The sequence below is a fragment of the Rhinolophus ferrumequinum genome, chromosome 3 (assembly GCF_004115265.2).
Source record: "Rhinolophus ferrumequinum isolate MPI-CBG mRhiFer1 chromosome 3, mRhiFer1_v1.p, whole genome shotgun sequence".
Taxonomy (NCBI): domain Eukaryota; kingdom Metazoa; phylum Chordata; class Mammalia; order Chiroptera; family Rhinolophidae; genus Rhinolophus; species Rhinolophus ferrumequinum.
The window spans coordinates 12,145,895-12,168,969 of NC_046286.1; the positions used below are offsets into that span (position 1 = coordinate 12,145,895).

Sequence of the window (23,075 nt, forward strand, 5' to 3'; positions counted from 1 at the left end):
TCCAGGAACACCGGTGGCTTGCAGCCAAGTGGCATGTGCTTGTTCAGAGCTGTATGTCCCAAATCAGTAAACAGCTTAATGGATCTACTTAGCTACGTAAGAACATTCCTTTCAGGTGATATGGGCCCATCCCTCCTCAGGTGAACAGGCAATCACTGACAGCAACTTGCTTCTTAAGATGGCATCATGGTCGTGTCAGGCACTAGAAACCATTTTGCCCAACAACATGAATTGGTTACTTTTGTAGGGGGAGAAATATGAGGTTAGGTGAAGATTGGGAATATAGAATCATGTCTAGGCCCAGTGAGAAGTCACAGTGAAAAGCCCTGAGCAGAGGGAGGCAGTGGGTGCTCGGGAATGATAGATGGCCACTTAAATGGGCCTTTTCTATGATCCTGTCCACTCTGAGCCTCACTTTGCTCCTCTGGCCCTTTCACCAGTTACATTATTCCTTCTGACCTAGTAAACTCCCTTGTAGGAATCTGTCCACTGGCTATACTTAAAAAGGGTTTGCCCATCTATGTGACCAGGGAATTTCATTCAGTATCATTTTAATCACACAAAACACTGGAGGGGCTGCTGGATGGCTCAGTTGGTTAGAGCGCGAGCTCTGAACAACAGGGTTGCCGGTTCGATCCCCACATGGGCCAGGGAGCTGCGCCCTCCACAACTAGACTGAAGACAACCAGTTGCCACTGAGCTTCCGGAGCGGCGGCTGAATGGCTCACTGCGGGCTCTCAACAACAAGGTTGCCGGTTCAATTCCCGCATGGGATGGTGGGCTGCGCCCCCTGCAACTAAGATTTAAACAGCAACTGGACTTGGAGCTGAGCTGCGCCCTCTACAACTGGATTGAAGGACAACGACTTGGAGCTGATGGGCCCTGGAGAAACACATTGTTCCCCAATATTCCCCACTTAAAAAAAAAAGGGTCACTAAAAAGATGACTGGAAGTTCTTTGTACCTGGGTCAGGTGACCTGACTATACCATTTTTTGGGGGTCTGTTATGGACTAAATTGTGTCCCTCTCCCCCAAATTCATAATGTAAAGCCCTACCCCCCAACGTGACTGTATTTGGAGATAGAGCCCTTAAGGAGGTAATTAAGGTTAAATGAGGTCATACTAGTGGGGCCCTAATCCAATAGGACTGGTGGCCTTAATAGGAGAGGAAGAAACACCAGAGACCTCTTCTTCTCCACACACACACACACACACACAGAGGAAAGGCCATGGGAGGACACAGCAAGAGAGTGGCTATCTGCAAGCCAAGGAGAGAGGCTTCACCAGAACCAACCTTGCCAGCACCTTGACCTTGGACTTCCATGCTCCAGAACTGTAAGAAAAGAAATTTCTGTTGTTGAAGCCACCCAGTCTGTGGTATTCTGTTACAGCAGCCCAAGCAGTCTAATATAGGGTCCCACCCCTCTGACACATTTTCTTTCTTTTGGGTTGATCATTCTCTCTGGAGAAGACTCTCTCAAACTCTTGCCTGGGAGGTATAAGCCAGCCACTGGTGTTCTCAGAGCGGAAGGAGAAATGCACTGGGGTGAACCTGTTCAGTGTACGTATAGACTTTGAATTAGTGTCCTAATATTTAGCTCAGCATGCCTGTCCTTAGCCTGCTCTCTCCCAGTCCAAAGACCCTCAGCTATAGTCTCTCCAGAAGATAAACCTCCAGTCTCTTCCAGGGTTGGAAGATAGGGTGATCTAACTTCTTGCTACACAGACTTTCAAACAATATTCTTATTTTTAGCATTGTTTCACCCACTTTCAGAATTAAGTGGTGCTTCAAATTTCTAAGTCTTTCAGTGGTCTGCACATGAATCAGCTTGATTCTGGGTTGCTCTGCTGCTGGCTTAGGTTTCAGCACTCTCTAATTGCTATGTCAGTTACTTCTCATCCATTTGCTTTCCATCTTCCAAAATTTTGGTGCTGTCATTCCCACTCCTAGTCTATCTTACTTCTTCTTCTTTCCCGCCCCCCCTTTATTGTCAGGAGGTAGTCAATATGCCAAATTTAACTGAAAGCTAGAGCTTAGGTTTTAATGCCCATATGGGAACATATGACCAGACCTTGGGTCCAAGAAACATGAATTGAAACTGAGATCCCTACATACAGCCAAGGTTTTCAAAGGAATGTAACATCAGTGAAAAAACAGACTAGAGAAAAACTCACTCACCATCAGAGGGAAATGACAAGGAAGATTTTAACCTTGACTCTGAGTAGGAAAAAGAACTCTCCCTTAAGAATTTAGAGACAAATGCCACACAATTGATTTAATACTATTAGGGAACCCCAAAGCCAAGAAACTGACATAGAAATTGGTCCTGAGTATATGATACTCCTAGAGTGCCTGGTCGGAGTTTATGGTGTTTCTAGAGTGCCAGACCTTACAGAAGCACATGAAAAACTATTTTGAAGGTACATGCTCTTAAGACAGGCCTCTCAAGAGTCCCACAGCTAACGTTAAGTGAAAATGATCTCAAAATTCATAATTACAAAGCACAAAGGAAACAGTAATTGAAATGAAGATTCGCGCACACACACACAAAAAGTAAGATTATATTCCCAAGATCTCTGATGAACACTACTGAAAAAGCATATTTAAAAGTATTAAAGATATAAAACAAATACTTAGAACCATAAATAAATAATAAGACATTATGAAAGTACAGGAATGTTTGAAAGTGAACTGAATATAATTTCTAGAAATCAGAAATGAAGTCAATGAAAATAAAAACTCTAGATAGGGCCGGCCGGTGGCTCAGGCAGTTAGAGCTCCGTGCTCCTAGCTCCGTGCTCCTCAATTCCCACATGGGCCAGTGGGCTCTCAACCACAAGGCTGCCAGTTCAATTCCTCGACTCCCACAAGGGATGGTGGGCAGCGCCCCTGCAACTAAAATTGAACACGGCACCTTGAGCTGAGCTGCCGCTGAGCTCCTGGATGGCTCAGTTGGTTGGAGCACTCCCTCTCAACCACAAGGTTGCAGGTTTGACTCTTGCAGGAGATGGTGGGCTGCGCCCCCTGCAACTAGCAACCGCAGCTGGACCTGGAGCTGAGCTGTTCCCTCCACAACTAAGACTGAAAGGACAACAACTTGACTTGGAAAAAAAAAGTCCTGGAAGTACATACTGTTCCCCAATAAAGTCCTGTTCCCCTTCCCCAATAAAATCTTTTAAAAAAAGAAAAAGAAACTCAGTAGATAGTTCAATATCAGGCAAAAAGAGAATTTGCACACTAGAGGATATATCCAGAATGTAGCACAGTTAAGTCAGGAAAAATGAAAAAGAGATGAAAAGTCCTGGAGAATACAGAAAAGGAAGTCAAACAGAACTTCCAGAAGGAAAAAAGAGAGAGAATGTAAGAAAGGTAATATTTGAAGAACTAATGGCTCGAAGAGTTACTTAACCATATACCCGAGTCCACAAATCAAATGTCATCAAATACCAAAGAATCTATATCATATAGATGGTGTTTTCTGCCCACAGTACGATACAGTGAGAAATCAGTAATATAACAAAGCCACACATATTTGAAAATTTTAAAACACATTACATGGGCCAAAGAAATCATAATAAAATTAGAAAATATTTAGAAATGAGAGATAATGAAAATACTATATACCACAATTTCCAGAATGTGTTTAAAGCAGTATATAAATGTATTGCTTTAATGAATCTGTGAGTCTCAAATCACAGATTTGACCTCTGGGTCCCAGGCCACCCAGCAATTTGAAAGAAATGCAATTGTTAAGCCTCTACCCAAAACATACTGAATCAGAAATTCGGAAGGTGGGGTCAGAAATCTGTATTTTATCAAGGCTTCCCAGTGATTCTGATGCATGCTCAAGTTTGAGAAGCACTGCCTTAGATGTACATACTGAAAAAAAGAGAAAATTTAATAGCAAACATCCAACTCGAGAATTTAGAAAAAGAACTTGCAAATCAATCCAAAAGCAATAGAAGGAAGAAAATAATAATGTTAAGAGCAGAAAATTTCTTTACAATCTACTTTACTGACTTTAATTCTATGTTAGGGGCCTTAGAGAGGTGTTATCTTTGCGTCTAGGTTGGAACAACCCCAGTTTTCCTCCAGGTTGACTCTGACTAGGGAGTCCATCAACGCAAGGAAGCTGGGCAAAAAAGAAAGTAACACATAGAAGAACATTTCAAGATAATCTTATTCTAGGTATCTACACAGATATATGCATAGAATCCTAAGAAAGCATTAAAAATGATTTTCTTTGGGGAGAGCAATTTGGGGTAAGGGGGGATTTTTTATTTTTCCTTTAAAAATATTCCTATTTGGTTTGAATTTAGAATCTTATATTACTTTTCATTTTAAAAGTGATAATAAGGCTTATTTGGACTATGAGGTTATGGGCAATTTTCATTTCCTTAAAAAATACTTGGTTAATATTATAGTATTAACAACAATAACAGAAACATGTCCCAAACCTGGACTGACTCAGAATTTTTTTTTCCCCCTAATGTAATTCACAGTTTCCTTCCGAGAATAAATTAGCATGCCTGATAAAAATATGTCAGGAATTTCCTGATAAATTCTAAGGGAATTGAAGACTTGTTCTAAGAAATCCACTCATCCAACTGTCAGTCAAGACTGAGCCTAATTATCTCTAAACAAACATAATTTTCTTTTGTATCTAATCTAAGGATTATCTATTTCTGTAAAACGTTCCTATCAAGAATACAACTTAGAATCGGTTTGCTAGACTCCTTTCCTTTGCAGCAAGATTTGTAATAAATTTTGATAAGTGGTAATAACCAAATTGTTCAGAAATGTTTTCTTTAATAGCAATTAAATATGTTTTAAAACCTTCACAAACCAGGGTAATGTTCACCTTGATGATGAGTCTAAAGGATGACGGGATGATGAATGACAGGGATCTAGAACTATAGGAGTAGAATGGAATTCATTCAATTATCCGAGAAGTATTTGAGTGCCTACCATATACCATATACGAGGCTTTGAAAAATACTCCAGTGTCCACCACGTGCCAGGCACTGCCCTAGAATCTGGGGCTACAAAAATGAACAAATGGGGTTTTGGGGAATAAAACTACAGTTCCCACAATACCTTGCTCTTCCGCCTTTTCCCAGGTGGTGGCTTCTTTCCATTATTCTCGTCCCAGGATTCTATAATAGAAAAGCCCCGCCCGCTCATCGACCCTTGCCCGTTCTCTCGTTAGGAGATGGACTACAACTCACACAAGGCCTTCGTGGGCGTAGCCTGGAAGGGCTCCGCTGCTTCCTGGCTGTGCCGCGGCGGACTACAGTTCCCAGAAAACTTTGCTTCCCCTCTTGGGTGTTATTGCCGCTTTCCCGGTGCGGGACACGGTAGCAGCGAGCGAGTGCCAGGCCTGTGGTGCTCCGTGTCCTTCCCCGGGGCAGGGACAAGGCAGTGACTTGACTCTTCTTGGGCGCTGAGCCGGGGAGGGAGCGCAAGGGGCCGCCGTCCCTCGCTGGCCGGCTTACCTCCCGCTACTTACTCTCCCGGCTTCTCCACCCGCCGCCGCCTGGACGATTCCGGACCGACTGCCTGGGGCAGAGGAGGCGATATCGGTCGCCGGGGCTGTGGCGAGGCCGCGGCCCTTGGGGCGGCGGTAGCGGCGTCAGCGCTGGGGAGGAGGAGGAGGGAAGATGGCGTCGGAGCTGGAGCCGGAGGTTCCGGCCATCGACCGGAGTTTGCTGGAATGTTCGGCTGAGGAGACCGCGGGGGTGAGTGCTGGGACCCGGGCAGGGACGTCTGTCCCCTGCAGGCCGAGCCCCGTGGGAGGAAACGACTCCTGGAAATCCTGGAGCGGCCCCGGCTCTCACTTGGGGTAACCACTGCGCGGGGCTCCCCGGCCTCCCCTGCTGGGGAGCAGCCGGGGGAGGCCACCGATCCTTCCCCATCTTCCCCTCTTTATCCTCGGCTAGCCCGCAGCTTGCTCTGTGCACCAGCCACCTTTACATTCCTTGTCTGCCCAGGAGAACCAACAGCTCTTCCATTATCCCACTTTCCCCCCACAGTCCCCTTAAGTCCCCAACACAGGGCTTTTGCCCTGTATGCCGGGTCCTGGAATAGGGCAGGGAAAGGCACTTCCTGGTGTTTGGGGTACAGCCGTCCTCCTTTATCTTTGTGATGCCTATTCCTGAGATAAGCGGAGCCTGGGCTCCTCCACCGAAACATGCTGCCTTCACCAAGCCCCTACTTTGTTTCCGGGACGGCCCTGAGCATCAAAGGATGCAGGCGACACAGTTGTCCCTCGTCCCCCTCGTCCGTGCGTGTGGACGCCGGTTCGCTCAGGCGACAGCACTGATGAATGTGCGGAAAGCCGTGTCTCGACTGAGGGGAAGAAAGTAGTGGAGGCTGGGAGAGCCAAAATATCATTCTTCTAGGAGTTGGGGGTCGTTGGGTGGAGAACAAACGTTATATAACTTGGGGAGAGCAGCTTTCACCAAATATTACAGAAGTTAGTAATGTGAGGTTTGGTCACAGCATAGCGGGAGCAGTTATGCTCCAAACTTAAACCTTTCCAACCCAGTATTGGACTGAAACTGTAACATGAACGTGCTTGTGTAAGGCACAGAGTTGTACAATGATTACTTGAATAAACTCGATGGCATCTGCCTTCAAGAACTGGGATCAGCCATTGGAACAGATTGTCCCGAATGATTATGAATGGACCAAAACAACTTCGGCCCCTCCTCTAAAGCCTTGGATTTAAAAAGCTACTAGGAAGGGAGTGACCTTTGAACATAAGTCAACAATTTGAATGTTATGAACAAAATTTTAGTGGGGCACTGTGGAGCTAGTGAGAAGTTATTTTGGGTGAATTGATGAGGACACTAAAGTCAGAGTGGAATAAGTGACAGGAGAGGTGAAAAGCCCTTGCTTGTTTTGTTTAAACCAACTTGTTTAGTCTAGGTCTGTTTTCATTTACTTGCTGCTTAATATTGCAATAACCCAAGGCTTTTCAGTCCCCACCAGCCTTTCATTTATCAGAGATTTGGAAAAGAAAATGAAAGCAGTGTTACAAGTAAACAGTAAAATGGTAATCAGGATTTTCTCTATCCCTGTGGCCCCCTATTAAGATCCTTATTGAGATCCAATCTGTGATTTACCTCCAAGTAATTTTTTTTTTTTTACTTCCATCGAATTTTGTGAGTGTTGGCCCAGTGATACAGGCTATGCACTCTTATTTTCCCAATTCTAAAAGTGCAAACTACCAACCAAGTGATTCAAGTTGCAATTTGTTGAGGTTCCTGATGAGATCTGTGGCAGAGACCAATCAATGCTCCTAGTTCTTGTGCAGTGAAATTCTCAAGCAGATGCAGCAAGGGAAATGCAATAAAAATTTATTAACTTGGACCTAATTTGAGTTTGTGAGGAGGTACGTTTTACTTTTGCTGTTTACTTTTAAATGGTTTTCTGAACAAAAAGATGAAAAAAAAATGTTTAGTCTGAAGGCTAACAAAATTCCTTAAAGAAGATTGAAAACTAATATTAAAACGTAAGGTTCTTCCAGCTACATAACCCGGCCTTTCTTTGTGAAGGGTTTATTGTCTGTATTTAGTTAAAACAGCGTAACACTTAAAACGATTCTTTTAGCCTAGGCTCCAGGATGGCTCTTTATCACAAATTAAAATGAATGAATAAAGTTTTCTCAGGTTAGAAGTAAATTCTAGAGAGGGTAAACGAGTAAAGAAAGCAGCTATTGCAGCCTTTAGACCTCTGTTACTGGTAGTTTGTTGGGATCACATCTATTTAAAATTACTTAATAAGCACTAGTGTCATTTTCCCCACACTTTGTTTATACACTGCTTCTCTTCTATTATGAGGAAGAAAGACTTTTAACTAGTATGCCTCACAGATAAAAGTGTTCTCATCAATAACTAAGTTTAGGATATTAAAGTGGCCCTCCCTTCTCAGTTTTCTCTTTTTCTTGGTAGAATTGATTCCACAAGTATGACTTTCCCAACACTTCTCAAGTCTACGTTGCATGCTCCCATGGATTTGATTATAATGTGTTCCAGTGGATGATTAGGATTTAAGAAGTTAATATATCGTTTTTCCCCGAGTATTAAAGAAATACATATTCTTATAGAAGTTTTATGTAGGTTTGTATCTATTGGTTATTTTTTTGCTTTAAAATGTTTGAATTTTATATGTAATTCAAATACACAATTATCTCCATAGATTTTCCAATTCAGGACATTTCTTGTAAATTTCACTTAACCAGATTTTCAAGATTCATTCACGTAGCATGTATCAATACTTCATTCCTTTTTATTGCCAAATGATATTCCATTGTATGCATATACTATATTTTATCTATCAGTTAATGAACATGTAGGTTGTTTCCACTTTTTGGATATTATGTATCGTGCTGCTGTGAACATTTGTGTACAATTTTTTGTAGGGACATGTTTTTATTTCTCTTGGGCCTATACCCAGGAGTGGAATTGTTGGGTCATATGGTAATTATGTGCTTAACATTTTGAGGAACCTCTCAATTGTTTTACAAAGTAGCTGCATCATTACATATCTTACCAGAAGTATAGGAGAGCTCCAGTAGATTTCCCCACCTCCTTGTAAACACTTGTTACAGTCTTTTTTATTATAACCATTTGTTGGGTGTGAAGTGGTATCTCATTGTGGTTTTGATTTGTATTTCCTTCCTGACTGTGGTGGTGAGCGTCCTTTCTTGAGCTTAATGGCTATTTGTATATCTTCTTCGGATATTTCATTTCTTATTTTTGTCTATTTTCAAATGAGATTTTTTTGTCTTTTATTATTGACTTTCATATTATTTTGATTTGTGATTGCCTTTACTTCATTTCTGGAATCCATAATATGACTTGTTTAAATTTTTATTAGTATACGTAGTCCCCAGAACTCTATTTCAGCACTAGCGATTGTTATTTTACGATGAACTTAACATGTTATCTTTGTTTGAGAGCAAAATCAAATGTGGTTAAAGGATACAATTTTAATTGGCTATAGAGTAATAATTAGGTAGGCTAACTTCTAGGGATTCTTTCCTTTTTATGTTGATGGTAGTTGCTCTCTATTCCAAGGCTTAAATTTAGCATTCAAAAGAGGAAAGCTCCTGGAAACATTGTCATAACATGTTTACTTTAGTGGAATGAGTTGACAGTTTCTTTACTTCCCTAAGGAGGACTTCTAATAAGATAGTGCTTATTACACGCACCCAAATTGGAAATCTCAGTAATTTTCATGTTGAATACTTACAGTTAGCTTATGTTAGTGAGAATTAATATGAAAAGCTATAGAATTTATTCTTTTGAGAACTACGTGAGCCATTATTCTGAAAGGCAGCCAGAAAGTTTTTCCTCCTGCTTGCTTTCTCTTCACAACTTTTTTCTTCTTTTAATCTACGCTGTTGCAGTTACTAATTCAATGTATCTGGTATAGAATTCTCATGTAAAGGTACTTTGCTTTATATATTGTTTAAATTTAATGATGTTAAAATGCCTGTAATAGATCCCAAATCTATTCCATGGTTTTGAATTTGGAGCATATGCCTGCCTTTCTTGAACCATATTTTTATGTCTTGTTAATAATTTATAATAGCATATAATAAATGATATTTAGAATGAAATGCTTGTTTTACTAATGTGTTTTATATGGGGTGGCTGCTTTTTCTTTCTTAACCAGATGCTGATATAGTTTCTGAATTTTTTGTTTGAGAAATCTATGAACAGATTTGACCTGCCAGTGTTGTTGGAGCCACAAAACAATGTAATTTCTTCTGGAAAGCATCTCCTTTTGTTTCTCCTGGTTTAAAATTCTGCAAAACTGAAGTTTTAAGAGAAATGGGACCATAAAATATAAGAAAAACGAAAATTGCTTTTTAAAATAAAACCTTTTAAATGTGTTGTAAATTAAAATTACCTGAAGCAACATTCTTAGATCGCGGAGGTGAATTCTTGGAATCCCAGTGCTTAAGTTTTCATTCATAAACAGTAAATTGTTTAGGATAATTTGACTACATTCCTATTTGCTGACAATGGATGAAAAACTGGACATTTACCCTTGGATGTGACCCAGAAAGGGCTTTTTAGTTCAAAGTATTAGATTCTAGATTGTTGGTTGATTGATGACTCTGCCTTTTACTGTTGACTTTGATGACTTTTTTCCCTTGTTCTTTTATAATTACTGAAGTGTGTGTGTGTGTGTGTGTGTGTAAGAGATTTAGATTAGAGCCACTGCTCTAAATGGACAGAGACTCCTTAAACCTGTGGAATTGTCTTCCAAGGAGTGCTGTTTAGGAGTAGTTTAATCTCTTTCCTACTTACATAAAGTAAACACAACAAAGTAACATTTGGATTTCCTCCTTGCATAAAGTAAACACAACAAAGTAACATTTGGAAAAGATAGTTTTACTTTAGGGGTGCAAACTTTTTCACTGTTTTTTGGTCATAAGCTTCCAACCAGTCCTATAAATTAGGAACAAGATTTTTATATTTTTAGTAGAAGTTCTCTGAAATGTGAAATTGACTAGAAAGTTAATATATACCACCTCCTGAATACTTAAAATCTCTTTTTATGCGTTATTTTTAGAAGGGAGAAAGTGGGCTGAAGATTGTACAAGTAATAGTAACATGAAGATTCTTATACTGTTGTCTTAGGGTGTTAGACATCACTTGAATGTAAACTTTTTTTGTGGAGGATGTGATTTGGAACTTAAATTGTAATTCGTAGGTAAACACTGGACCTATAACTTAGTTCAGTTAACTGTATTTTTGTAGAAGTGAATCATTTCTTTTATTTATTTAAAATTTTTATTTGATTTAGAGGCAGAATGAGTTGCAATTACAAAAGTAGTATGGAGCACAAATAACCGTATAGACAGAATTGGCAGGGGAGGCAGGGCTAAATGATAAGACTATAGGGAAAAGACTTGAGACTTAAGAAAGGAGGTGGTTTGAAGGATGCTTTACATAGGGCTTATTTGATTTAGTCGTAGAGGCTGCAGGCCTGGATCTGCTTTATCTTTGCTTTCATTAAAACCACATGGAGAATCTTCCGCAGTATCAGTGTTATGTGACAGTAAGTGGTATAAACGTATTTATAGTCATTCAGTTAACAGATTTTGCTAAATGCCCACTGGGGCCAGGTTCTGTTTTAGACCTGGGAGCCGGGGGTGGAATATGGAAATGGAGGATGTGGTTGAGGAATCAGCTGAGAAAGCATCTTAGAGAAAGTGAAACATAAATTGAGATCTGAAGAAAGAGTAGAAAATAGCAGAGAGAGAGGAGCCAGTGCAGGTCAGGATGAGGAGACAGGAGAGGCTGATACCAGGCGAAGGACCTTGTAAACATGTCAGGGGAGTTGACTTGGTCCTCAGTACAAGGGGATGCTGAATGACATGATCAGATTGGCATTTTGCAAGAATCAGTCTGGTAGTGAAGTTGGAAAATGGACCGTAGAGGGGTGGGACTAGTGGGGATCACCAGCTAGGACACTGTTGCACTCATTAATCCTAGTGAAAGATCCAGTGAGGGGTTTAGACGAAGGTAGTGCCTGTGGAGGTGGAGGGAAAGAACTAAATAGATTCAATAAATGTTTAAGAAGCCTAATAGACAAACTTAATTGGATGTTGGAGTGAGGAAGAAGGAAGATTTTCAGGTTTTCTGGGTAGATGCTGATATCTAAAATAGGGAAATGAGGAAAATCGGGGTGGGTGTTTGGTGGTGGTGAGGAATCATTTCAATTTTGGACATACCGAGTTGGTGTTTGAAAGGAAAAACTCTGCTGCTTCTCTTTCTCTCTGCACACACCAATACTCTGGCCATCAAATATGTGTGTCTGTGGGGGGGGGGTTCCCCACACCAAGCAATTCTGTAATTTTCTGCAGACACCAAGTGGGTGTTCTACAGTTCAATTCTGACACTATACACCTTGAGTTAGTATTAGATCTCACAGATTAAGGGCTCAGTCCCACAGGACTGCCCCCTTCACCACTTAATATACCAGTGGCAAGTAGTGTGTCTTCAAATTACCCACAACTTCTGTCTGACTTGGCTATAAATCGGGGGTTTCTGCGACCCTTTCTTTGGGTTTTATAATTTGTTAAAACAGCTCGGGGAAATAGTTTATTTGCTAGATTACTGGTTTATTAGAAAATGATACAACTCAGGAACAGCGAGATGGAAGAAATGCATCGAGCAAGGTATGTGGGAAGGGGTGCAGAGCTTCCATGCCCTGTGCCAGCACCTCTGTGTGTTCACCAGCTCAGAAGCTCTCTAAACCCCGACTTCTAAGGTTCCTCATGTAGACATGCTTGATTAAATCACTGACCACTAACTTGGTCCCCAGCCTCTCCCCTCCCCAAGGTTGGGGGTAGAGACTGTAAGTTTCAACCTTCTAATCACTAGGTTGGTTCCCCTGGCAACCAGCTCCCCTAAGGGGATAGTTAGGAATAACAAAAGACTCCTCTCACCTTTATCCCACTCATCAGGATATTTGTTCAAGAGTTTTAGGAGCTTTGTGCCAGGAATGGAAAGAAGACCAAAATCTATATTTTTCTTATTATAAGTCACAATATTACGGTATCTGTTAAGGATCTAAGGATAATTATCACAGGTAATTGAACATAAAAGTTTGGGGACAGAAAAGTGGCTGTTTGGGTTTGTTTTTAGCGGGGAGAGCAAAGGAAAGTGATTATAGGGAGGTTGATAAGGGAAAGAACGCATAATTGACGGAACAGAGTCTCTTGACATTCATAAAAGAGTGATGCATTATGTCATTTATTAATCAGAAATATAACTAATGTATTGGCTGTTCGTGTTCACTGTGTGCTCTTCCTGTCAGCAAACTGACAAGAGAATCCAAGTCACAATCAGAATATTGGGGCGATCACTTCGTAAGGAATAAATCACTAATCACAGTGTTATACACCTGACACTAATATACTGTTGTATGTCAACTGTAACAGAAAATAATTGAAGAAAATAATTGAAAAGAAAAAATATAATTTGAAAAAAGTGTTAGGGAAGTCAGATGGGCTCAATGGCTAGTGTCTTCTATGATGATATGTTGTCATTTTCCTGTACTGCCTACAGAGGGTTGCTTCTGGAGTCGAGGAGAGGAGGGGCTCATTTCACTTTAATTTTACTTTCGCTTTGAGCAAAGTAGAATTCTAAAATATTTTGCATTTTAATAAAGTTCTAAATTTTACCCTTTTTGGAAAGAAGACATAGCATTGATGAGTGTTGTCACCAAAATAGTTCATAAGACTCTTATTATTTTTGTACCTAAAAGAAAATAGAGTAGATTTATTCTAAATTAGCAGTTTATTGACATGGTTTAAAACTTTATTTTTCTTTTTTTTTTTTTTTAAAGAAATGGCTGCAAGCAACTGACCTCACAAGAGAAGTGTACCAGCATTTAGCCCACTATGTACCCAAAATCTACTGCAGGGGTCCCAACCCTTTTCCACAGAAGGAAGACATGCTGGCACAGCATGTTCTGTTGGGCCCAATGGAATGGTACCTTTGTGGTGAAGACCCCGCATTTGGATTTCCAAAACTTGAACAAGCCAACAAACCTTCTCATCTTTGTGGTCGTGTTTTTAAAGTAGGAGAGCCTACATACTCTTGCAGGTAAAGTGCTGTAATTTTCTTTTTAAAAAGCTCTTGTTTTTACTTGACATTTTTTCCCCTGAAACCTTACTTTTTTGTTTTAAAATTATGAAGTATTTTATACACACACACACGGTGCCCCCAAAAATGTATTAAATGTGTTTCCTTTAAGGAAGGAAAAAGTGTATTAAAATTGTAATAATATATACCAATAACAAAAGGTAAATACAGGTCATATATATTGGGGGTGCCAAAAAATCATATATATATATCATATATCATATATATATATATATATATATATATATGCAAACATGTATGGTGTAATAAATAATTATGAAACAAATATTCAAGTAATTATTTTCCAGGTCAAGCAATAGAACATCACCAGCATTCCAGAAACCTGTATGCTTTCTTCCCACTCCATAATTAACTGCTGCCTTGACTCTTGTAATAATCACTTCCTTGCTTTTCTTGATAGTTATTCTTTTTGATGTTCAGATTATCCCAAATTTGGCCTGTGGGAGCTCCATCACACTAGCTAGCTTCTTTGTCCTTTTTGTACTCCTTCATTCGTGTTTGAGTGCTTCTTTGCTTTCTGTCTCAAGGTGTTCACAGCTCACTTTGTATGTACTCTGACCCGTATGTAGAATCATGGTACTGGACCGAACCGGGTCCTAATGCTTAGTAGTTGCCAGCCAAAGGACAACGCCGAGATGATTTTATGAGAAGGAATTTTATTGCGCGGCAGCAAGGAAGGACACACTGGGGTTATTCCCAGAGCAGTGTGTCCCTGAACAAAGCATCTAAGCTATCTTTATCGCTGGAAATCAGGCATAAACATCAAGGTAGTAGGCTTTGTCATTGCATGTATAGGTGGGGACATTCCAGCGCACGTGCAGTCAGGAAACGTGGCTATACATATATCACATGTTCAAAAAGGGCGGAAGATCTCTGCCCCTGGGTGGAGATTTTAGTATTGTAATGAGGGAAGTTCATGAGGTCCCTGGAGGGTCCTTCAGGCTGTTCCAGCTGGTCTCAGGCGATTTCAGCTGGTTTACCCTCTGGTCCTGCAATACATTCTGGGTTTGTTCCTGAGAAACAGGTCTAGCGCACGTCAGTGTCAGGGTATCGGTATGGATAAACACCAGACTAAATGTTGGTCTTTCTGTGTAACGTTCAACAAAGCACAAGGTAGCATTACACAAACCTTAAAATTTTAGAGTGATCTAAGTGGGGTTACAGGTTAAGCGAGGCAAAGTTATAAACTCTAAACAAAGGTTAATCTATGCCAGGTTACCTGCTAGGCTACATGTGTAGGTTAGGTTTCAAACAGCCATTTCTGCAAGGAGTTTCCTTTTCGTTGAGAACAGTAGTTAGAAACCATGATCTGGGTGCTATACGTATGTGCTTCTTGCTGCTATGATGACTTGACTTTTTTTTTCTGTTTTAATTGTTAAGAGTTGAGGATACAAGGGTAGAGGGTAAGGAGGAAAATGCCTGTCTTCTTTATGACTTTCTATTCCTATTTCTCAGAACTAATCATTAACATTTTCTTATGTATCCTTCCAGAAGTTATCTATGCATATGAAGGCCTGTATATATAATTATTTCAAACATACATACATGCAAACATACATACAAAAGGGGATACGTTATATATACTGGGCTAAATTTTCCTTTCTCTAACAAAATTTTGACATCAGTTCATTTCAGCTGATATAGCTAGATTGTGTGGATGTACTATTAATAGAGGCATTGTATAACATTTTTTCCCCAAGTCTTATTTCCTGTAAGACTAATAAGCTTAATTTTGGTGAAGGCCTCTGGGCAGCCATGGTAGTCTTTATGAGCATGGTTAGAACACCAATAGAGATATTTTTATATATTGAAAGACTGTTAGATCTAGTTTTTTGTCTGTCTTTACAAAAGTCTCTTTGAGTCCTTAATTGATGTTGGAAGCAATAGAGATAGTTTAACCTCATAATTTACAGATGAGGAAACTGAGGTTCAGTTATTTCGGAAATGCCTTTTGTAGCAAAAGGAACCAATTTCAAAGCATGCATATGTATGTCATGCCTTAATTTTCAGTCTGGGGCATTTCCTCAGTTTTTATTTGACTTTCATGATCTTGACACTTTTGAAGATTACAGGCCAGTTCCTTTGTAAATGTCTGTCAATTTGCGTTTGTCTAGTAAACTTCATGATTAGATTCAGGTTGCATCTTTCACAGGAATATCACAGAAATCACCTGTTTTCATTGTACCTTATCGAGTAGCATATGATTTTGATTTGTTCGATAACTGGGGATATTAATTTGGATCACTTGATTAAGGGGATACTGCAAGACCTCTCCACTGTGCCGTTACTCTTTTCCCCTCTGTGATCAGTATTTTGTGGGGAGTATTTTGAGACTATTAAATATCCTGTTTATTATCAAGCATTCAATTTATTCATTTATTTATCTCAGTATGTATTCATAGAGTCCCATTATTCTTGTGCTCAAATTGTTCTAGATTTGACCAGTGGAAGGTCCTTCAAGCTGTCGTCTTTATTCTTTTTCATGTCCCCATTGTTCTTTGAGCACTTCCTTTTTCTTTCCGACACAAGATGTTTTGGGTACATGTTGGACTTTTCCCTTCCCCAGCTCTGAAGCCAACCATTTCTGCAAGGAGCCTGGTTCCTTTTTGATAGAGATTAGTGTGTAGAAATAAGATACAGGTAGGACTGTTGCTGTTGGTATGTCACTAATCCCAGGTCCTCAGTGGATCTATGTTCGTATCTATGTATAGACACATATTGAAAGAGTTAGTGAAAACCATGCTTTTACGTTGATCGCTCCAGTTCCAGTCCAACCCCATAGGATTCTTTCTCGTTTTCTCCCTGTGCATATTTGTAACTCCCTTCTGTGATGAACCTGATTCTCATCCTAAACTATTTATTTATTTGATCACTCCCCTTTATGTACCCATTCTCTTGCTGTTACTGCCGCACAACTCTGTGTAGTTGGGGTAGCCCTCCTTATCCCATTTGGGCTCCACCCCCTGTGCTGGGCCATGGTGGCCTCCCTTCACCTCCTGTTGGGGCAGATATAAAATGAGTCTTACTGTAAGATGCATGGTCTTTAATCCAAGTCATGGCCTTTCTGGTATCTCGGCTGTATGTCTGCCTGGACCAGAATTCCAACGTCCTCTAGTATCTCTGTGGCACTCTCAGCTCCACAGCAGCCACTCCCCAGTAAACTTGGAGAGTGGCTCCCTATGCGTGGGCAGCCCAACCCTCAGCCAAGAACTCATTTACTGGCGACCCCCACATAGACGTCCGCCCCTCTCTGGTCCCTCCCATTATGCACAGGTTCCACCTTTCTGGTGCCTTTACCCAGGGCTTCTTGCTGTTTCACCGCCCCCGACTCTAGTCTCAGCTCAGCAGTCTCGTCCTGCTCTGCTTAGACTAGCTCACTGTGCCACAGGTGGAACTTACGCCCTCAGTGAGGGGCAGAGCCCTCACGGCGCTCAGTCACCTCAGGAGCTTCCCTTCTCTTAGTTATTGCAGTCTCGTGCTACCTGTTCAATGCCTGGAGATAGTTGCCTCGTGTATTCATCTAGTTTCATGATTGTATACAGTGGGAGGGCTAGTTCAGTACCAGTTATTCTGTCATAACCAGAAGTGCAAGTTCCAAAATTAATTTTAACAGTGAAAGGTGCTTGTGCTTGCAGCTTAAGCTCCTCCTAGGCACCAAATTGAATGCTAAGTGCTTTCTTTACATATAATCATGTTTAATCCTTCTGTAAACTTCTGAGCACATGGGCTCAGAGCAGTTTAAGTGACTTACCTGCAGTCATACAAATTGAAACCAGGGCTCTCTGACTCTAAAGTCCTTGTTCTTCATCTTTCTTTGATTCTCAAATACTGGTGTTTTACGAATTTTTCACTCAGTAAAATGAGGGAAAAAGTAGGAAAATGACTGAGTTTTTCTTAGAGCTAAATTTGTTTAGTTCTTAAATTCTGAGATTCTTTGTTCAAATGTTAGTATATAAAACCAAGGCAATTAATTAAGTAGTTTTGTTTTTTAATATTCTTAGAAAAAAACTTAGCAGCCCTTTTTTTGGTCATTCTCCTGGTCCCCGTAACTCAGCAATCTGGGAACTACTACACAGTAGCCCTCTGATTCCTAACCAGAAAATCAGGTTGCAATCAATACTGTCTTGTGTACCACCAAGTACATGCAAAGAATATTAAATAAAAATCATACGTGGTCTGGAGAAAGCTTTTGGTGACGCAGAATTAGGGACTTGACCTGGACCCTTTTCTCCATCATTATCCAGTTAGGCTGCTCTATAAACCACTCTTTCCCAATTGCAGGTGTTTGGCACGTATTATAGTGCCTCATACATACTTGGTGCTCAGCAATTATTGTTGAGCAAATGTCTGTTACATTGTTTAAAATACAGAGGACAGTTTTAAAGATGTTATTTTGCTGTTCCTACTTTAGTTAAATAGCTGGAGTATTCCTGTTTGTTGCACGTTTCCATACTTGTCTAGCCCATACTTGTCTAGTGGCAATATTGCTTTTATTAGAAACCAGCTACTTTCTTGGGTGTTGCTCATGGTTCTGTACATATCCCATTTTGGATATGTAAGATTTTTTAAACCAAATACTTAGGCTTCAGATAAGTTACTGAGCCGTCTCAAGCAGAGGGGGTTTTATTCCTTCTGTCTGGAAATAAAAAGCTCTAATATGGAAGAGCCCCCTTATGTCCAGTAAGAAACGTTGTGTATTCAGTTTCTTGCTTTTTAAAAAACTTGGAAGACTTGATGTCTTTTTAGCAGAATTCTATTTTAAGACTGTTTCTTTTTAACGTGAGTAGTCCAGAAATCGAAATCAGTGCTGTTTTAGTTTTTAAAATGTTAGCTACCTCTAATCGTGGATGTGATACATGAATGAAATTTGACTATATATACTGTAACTGTGGCTTTTTTTTATTTCACAATTTGTCTTAAAGATATTTCCCTGTCCGTATCTACATCATTGTTTTAACTGCTGTGTTTCATAGTAAGGCCAGGCCGTAATTTACTTGAATCCCCGAGGGTAATTACCCTGAATTTCCAGGGTATTTTTCCTGTAGCCAACTGTGCTGTGAAGAACACCCTGTACATATTTGTACACATCTATTTTTCAAGGTAAATACCTAGAAGTAGAATTTCAATGCTGTGTGCTGTCACTGTGGCCTTCAGTATATTGGAATTTCCCTTGTCTACAATACTTTCTCCTACCTGGGAAAATGACAGTAGGTGGGCGGTTGGTATCTCCTAGATAATCTAGTCTGGATGCCTATAACTTTTTATAATTAGTCTTATATTCTTGGTTTGGAGATTTATGATCATTTTTATTCTGCCCCAGTTTCATGCAGGATTGAACATAGAAGTACGTGGGGTATAATATCAACTTTACATGTATGCTTTTGTCTGTGTTAGGAAATAGTAGAACTATGAATAGGTTGCTATGGGGTAATCCTTTCAGGTAAGGAAACTCAGGCTTATATTACCAAAACTTTCCTGTTGGTACCCTATTTGAGTTTTTTTAAGTGAAATTGTACATATTTCTAAAGGCACAGGTCTTAATTGTACGTTTTTGACAGTAGTGAACCTCATGTGATTCGCATTCTGTCAAGATACAAGACATTCCCATCGGACTAGAAATTCCCCTGTTCCCAGCTTCAGCTCCTACATAACCACTATTCTGATATTTTCCCCTTAGATTAGGTTTGCCTGTTCTAGAACTTCATGGAAATGAAATCGTACTCTTGTGCCTGGCTTCTTTTACTCAGTACAATGTCTATCAGATTTATCCAGGATTTTATAATTATTAGAAATTGGTTCCATTCTTATTGCTGAGTAGTAGTCCACCGTATGAATGTACTGTAAATTGCCTTAATCTGTTGTCCTGGTGATGAATGTTTGGGTTTTTTCCAGTTTGAAGCGATCATGAGTAAAGCTTCTATGATCTTTTGTTTGAGCGGCTCATTCCCTTCTCTTAGTGAAAATTCTAAAAATGTGAAGGAAAGAAAAATAGTAATTTAAATCATAAATCATATCAGCTCATGCCAACATTATTTGAAATGCAACATGTTAAAGTATTAGGCATTATTCTGTATTTAATCATACTTCTATGTGCTTAATATACCAAGTAACATAAATCTTGTGCTATTAAAAACCTTTAGCTTTTTATGACACATTTTAGGAATATCAAGACACCATGAAGTTCGGCCTTTCTAGACTGGAATCTAATACAGTGAACACTCTTCACTGATAGAGTAGCTGCTGGCTGTGAGCATTTGTAAACAAGTTTTTTTGTAGACATATGTTTAATTTTTCGTAGCTAAATCCTTAGGAGTGGAACTGCTGGGTCAAAGGGCAGGTATATGTTGAACTTAGTAAGAAACTGCCAAAACTTTTGCCAAAATGGTTTTTCATTCCCACCAGTAATGTATGAAAGTTCCACTTGCTCAATATTCTCACCAACATTTGATATTGTCAGTTTTTTCAATTTTAGCCATTCTGTGTAGTGGTATCTCATTATGATTTTAATTTTCTCTGATGACTAATGATGTTGGTGCAATTTTACATGTGCTCATTGCTCATCATCTGACTTCTGAAGTTTTTGTTCAAGTCTTTTGTCCATTTTCTATTGGATTGTTCATCTTTATCATTGAGTTTTGAAGTTCTTTATATATTCTGGATACATTTACTTTGTCATACTTTTTTTTTTAATTAAAGTTTATTGGGTGACAGTGGTTAGTAAAGTTACATAGGTTTCAAGTGTACAATCCTGTAATATACATCCTCTATGTATCACATTGTGTGTTTACCACCCAGAGTCAGTTCTCCTTCCATCTCCATATGTTTGATCCCCTTTTCAGACATTTTTGTGAATATTTTCCCCCAGTCGGTGTCCTGCCTACATGGTGTCTTTTGATGACAGAAGTTTTTAATTTTGATGAGGTTCAATTTACTAGTTTTTTTCTTTTGTGATGATTGTTTCCGATGTTTAAGAAATGCCTGCCTTCTCCCAGGTGGCAAAGATTCTCTGTTTCCTTTGAAGTTTAGATTTTATATTTGGGTCTATGATACATCTCAAACTCATTTTTTATATGACTTGAAGTGTCAGGGTTGATCTTTGTTTGTTTATTACGTGTGGATTTCCAGTTGTTCCAGCACCATTGTTCCTTTTCCCATTGAATTGTTTTGGTACTTTATGAAAAACCGTTTGACTGTAAATGTGGGTCTATTTCAGATCACTCTAATCTATTACTTTTATTGATATGGCTATTCTTATGCTAATAAGCACATTCATTATCTTGATTACTGTAGCTTTATAGTAAGACTTGAATTGATTAGTGTAATTCTTCCATTTTTGTTCCCTTTTTTTAATCTGTTTCAGGTCCTTTGCATTTATACGTTTTAGAATTAGCTTGTTAGTTTTTATTTTTAAGAAAGACTGCTTAGATTATTGTTTGGATTGCATTGAATCTATAGATCAGTTTGGGGAGAATTGACATAGCAATGTTGAGTTTTCTAATCCATAAACTTCTTATACTCGTATCTCTCCATTTATTGAGGTTTTCTTCTTTAATCTCTTTTAGCAATGTCTTACAGTTTTTAATGTAAAAGTTGTGCACCCCTTTTGTTATATTTATTCCTGAGTATTTTATGATGGTATGTTTTTTAGTTTTAGTTTCCATTTTTTTCCTGTGAGTATAAAGAAATACAGTTGGTTTCTGATATTCAACTGTATCCTGTGACCTTACTGAAGTCACTTAGTAGTTCTAAGTAGTTTTTGTTTTGTTTTTTTCCTTCCTTGGAATTTTTACATAATCATGTCTTCTCTGAATGGGCAGTTTTACTTTTTCCTTTTCAATCTTTTTGCCTTTTATTTCTTTTTTGTGCCTTACTGCACTGGTGAAAGTGGGACGTCTTTACCTTGTTCCCAGTTTTTTAGTGGGGGAGGCATTCAGTCTTTCACTATTAAGTATGACGTTAGGTATCGTTTTCTCATTCATATCCTTTATCTCATTCAGGAAGTTCCCTTCTGTTCCTAGTTTGTTGAGTTTTTTTTAGATTTTATTATAAATGACTATTGGATGTTGTCAAGTCCTTTTATTGCATCTATTGAAATTATCGTTTTCCTTTTTCATTCCATTAGTGATTGCATTGAGTAATTCTTCAAATGTTTCTCATTACTGAGATAAACCCCACTTGAATGTATTGCTGGATTCAATTTGCTAATGTGTTAAAGGTTTCTGTGTTTGTATTCCATGAAATAAACCATTCTGTCATTTTATTAAAATTTATTTGTCTGATCTTAATATCAGTTATGCTGACCTTATAAAATGAATTGGGAAGTAATCTCTTTCCCTATACTTTCTGAAGAATTTGTATAAATTTGGTATGATTTCTTCCTTAAATGCTTGGTAGAATTTGCTAGTAAAACAAACCATCAAGATCTGGTGTTTTCTTTGGAGGAAGTTTTTGATGATAAATTAAATTCCTTTGTTACTTATTAGAGTTATTCAGAATAGTATTATCTCGTATCAATTTTGGTAACTTAATTTTCAAGAAATATGTTTCATTGTATAATGTCAAGTTTATTGACATAAAGTTGTACATGATATTTTCTTATCCTATTGATGTCTCTGGTATCTATAGTGATGTCCCCTCTTTCTTTCGTTTCTGATAGTAGTAATTCATGTTTTCTCTCTTTTATCCGTTTTATTAATCTTTTCAAAGAATCGGTTCTTGGCTTGGTTACAATAATTTTTCTTATGTCTGTTTTATTGATTTCTGCTTTAGTTATTCTACTTATTTTAGATTTAATATGCTTATATTTTATTCTTTAATCGACATGTTATTTACATTGTTGAATTTCCAAATATTTGGGGCTTTCCTAGATACCATATTGTAACTGATTTCTAACACAATTAAATGTTCTATAAGGTTTCATTTCAGTCTTGAAATTTATTGAGACTTGTTTTATGACTCAACAATATGATCAGTCTTAAACATTCCATATAAACTTGAAAAGGTATATTCTTCAGTTGTTGGATGTAATACTCCGAGTATAGGTTAGGACAAGGTGGTTGATAGTGCCATCCAGTTCTTCTGTATACTTACGATTTTATTGACTAGCTCTGTCAATTACTGAAAGGGATGTTAAGATCTTCAGATGTGATTTGTGTATTTACTTCTTTTAATTCTATCAGTTTATGTTTCATGTATCTATAAGCTATTTTATTAAACACATAGGTAGATATTTATAATTACTGTTACTTCCTGAGGTTTGACCCTTTTATCATTATGAAATGTCAATATCTTTTATTCTGGTAACATTCCTTGTCTCAAGGTCTATTTTTATCAGATTTTAATATAGCTACTCCTTTCATAACATATCAGTTACACTTTTT

General features: G+C 38.8%; 1 protein-coding gene across 4 annotated transcripts in view; it reads left to right on the plus strand.

Moving 5' to 3' along the window:
• Nucleotides 1-5,226: 5,226 nt before the first annotated feature.
• The window catches only part of UBR2 (ubiquitin protein ligase E3 component n-recognin 2), a 107,554-nt gene continuing 89,705 nt past the window's right edge, over nucleotides 5,227-23,075 (plus strand). For 2 of the 4 annotated variants that reach the window (XM_033096838.1, XM_033096844.1), the window contains exons 1-2: nucleotides 5,249-5,739; nucleotides 13,376-13,635. In XM_033096838.1, the coding sequence (XP_032952729.1) occupies nucleotides 5,662-5,739; nucleotides 13,376-13,635 (338 nt within the window). In that variant the 5' untranslated portion in view covers nucleotides 5,249-5,661. Of the gene's footprint in view, nucleotides 5,740-13,375; nucleotides 13,636-23,075 lie in introns of all 4 variants that reach the window. The other 2 variants (XR_004422003.1, XM_033096828.1) reach the window with 2 other exon arrangements.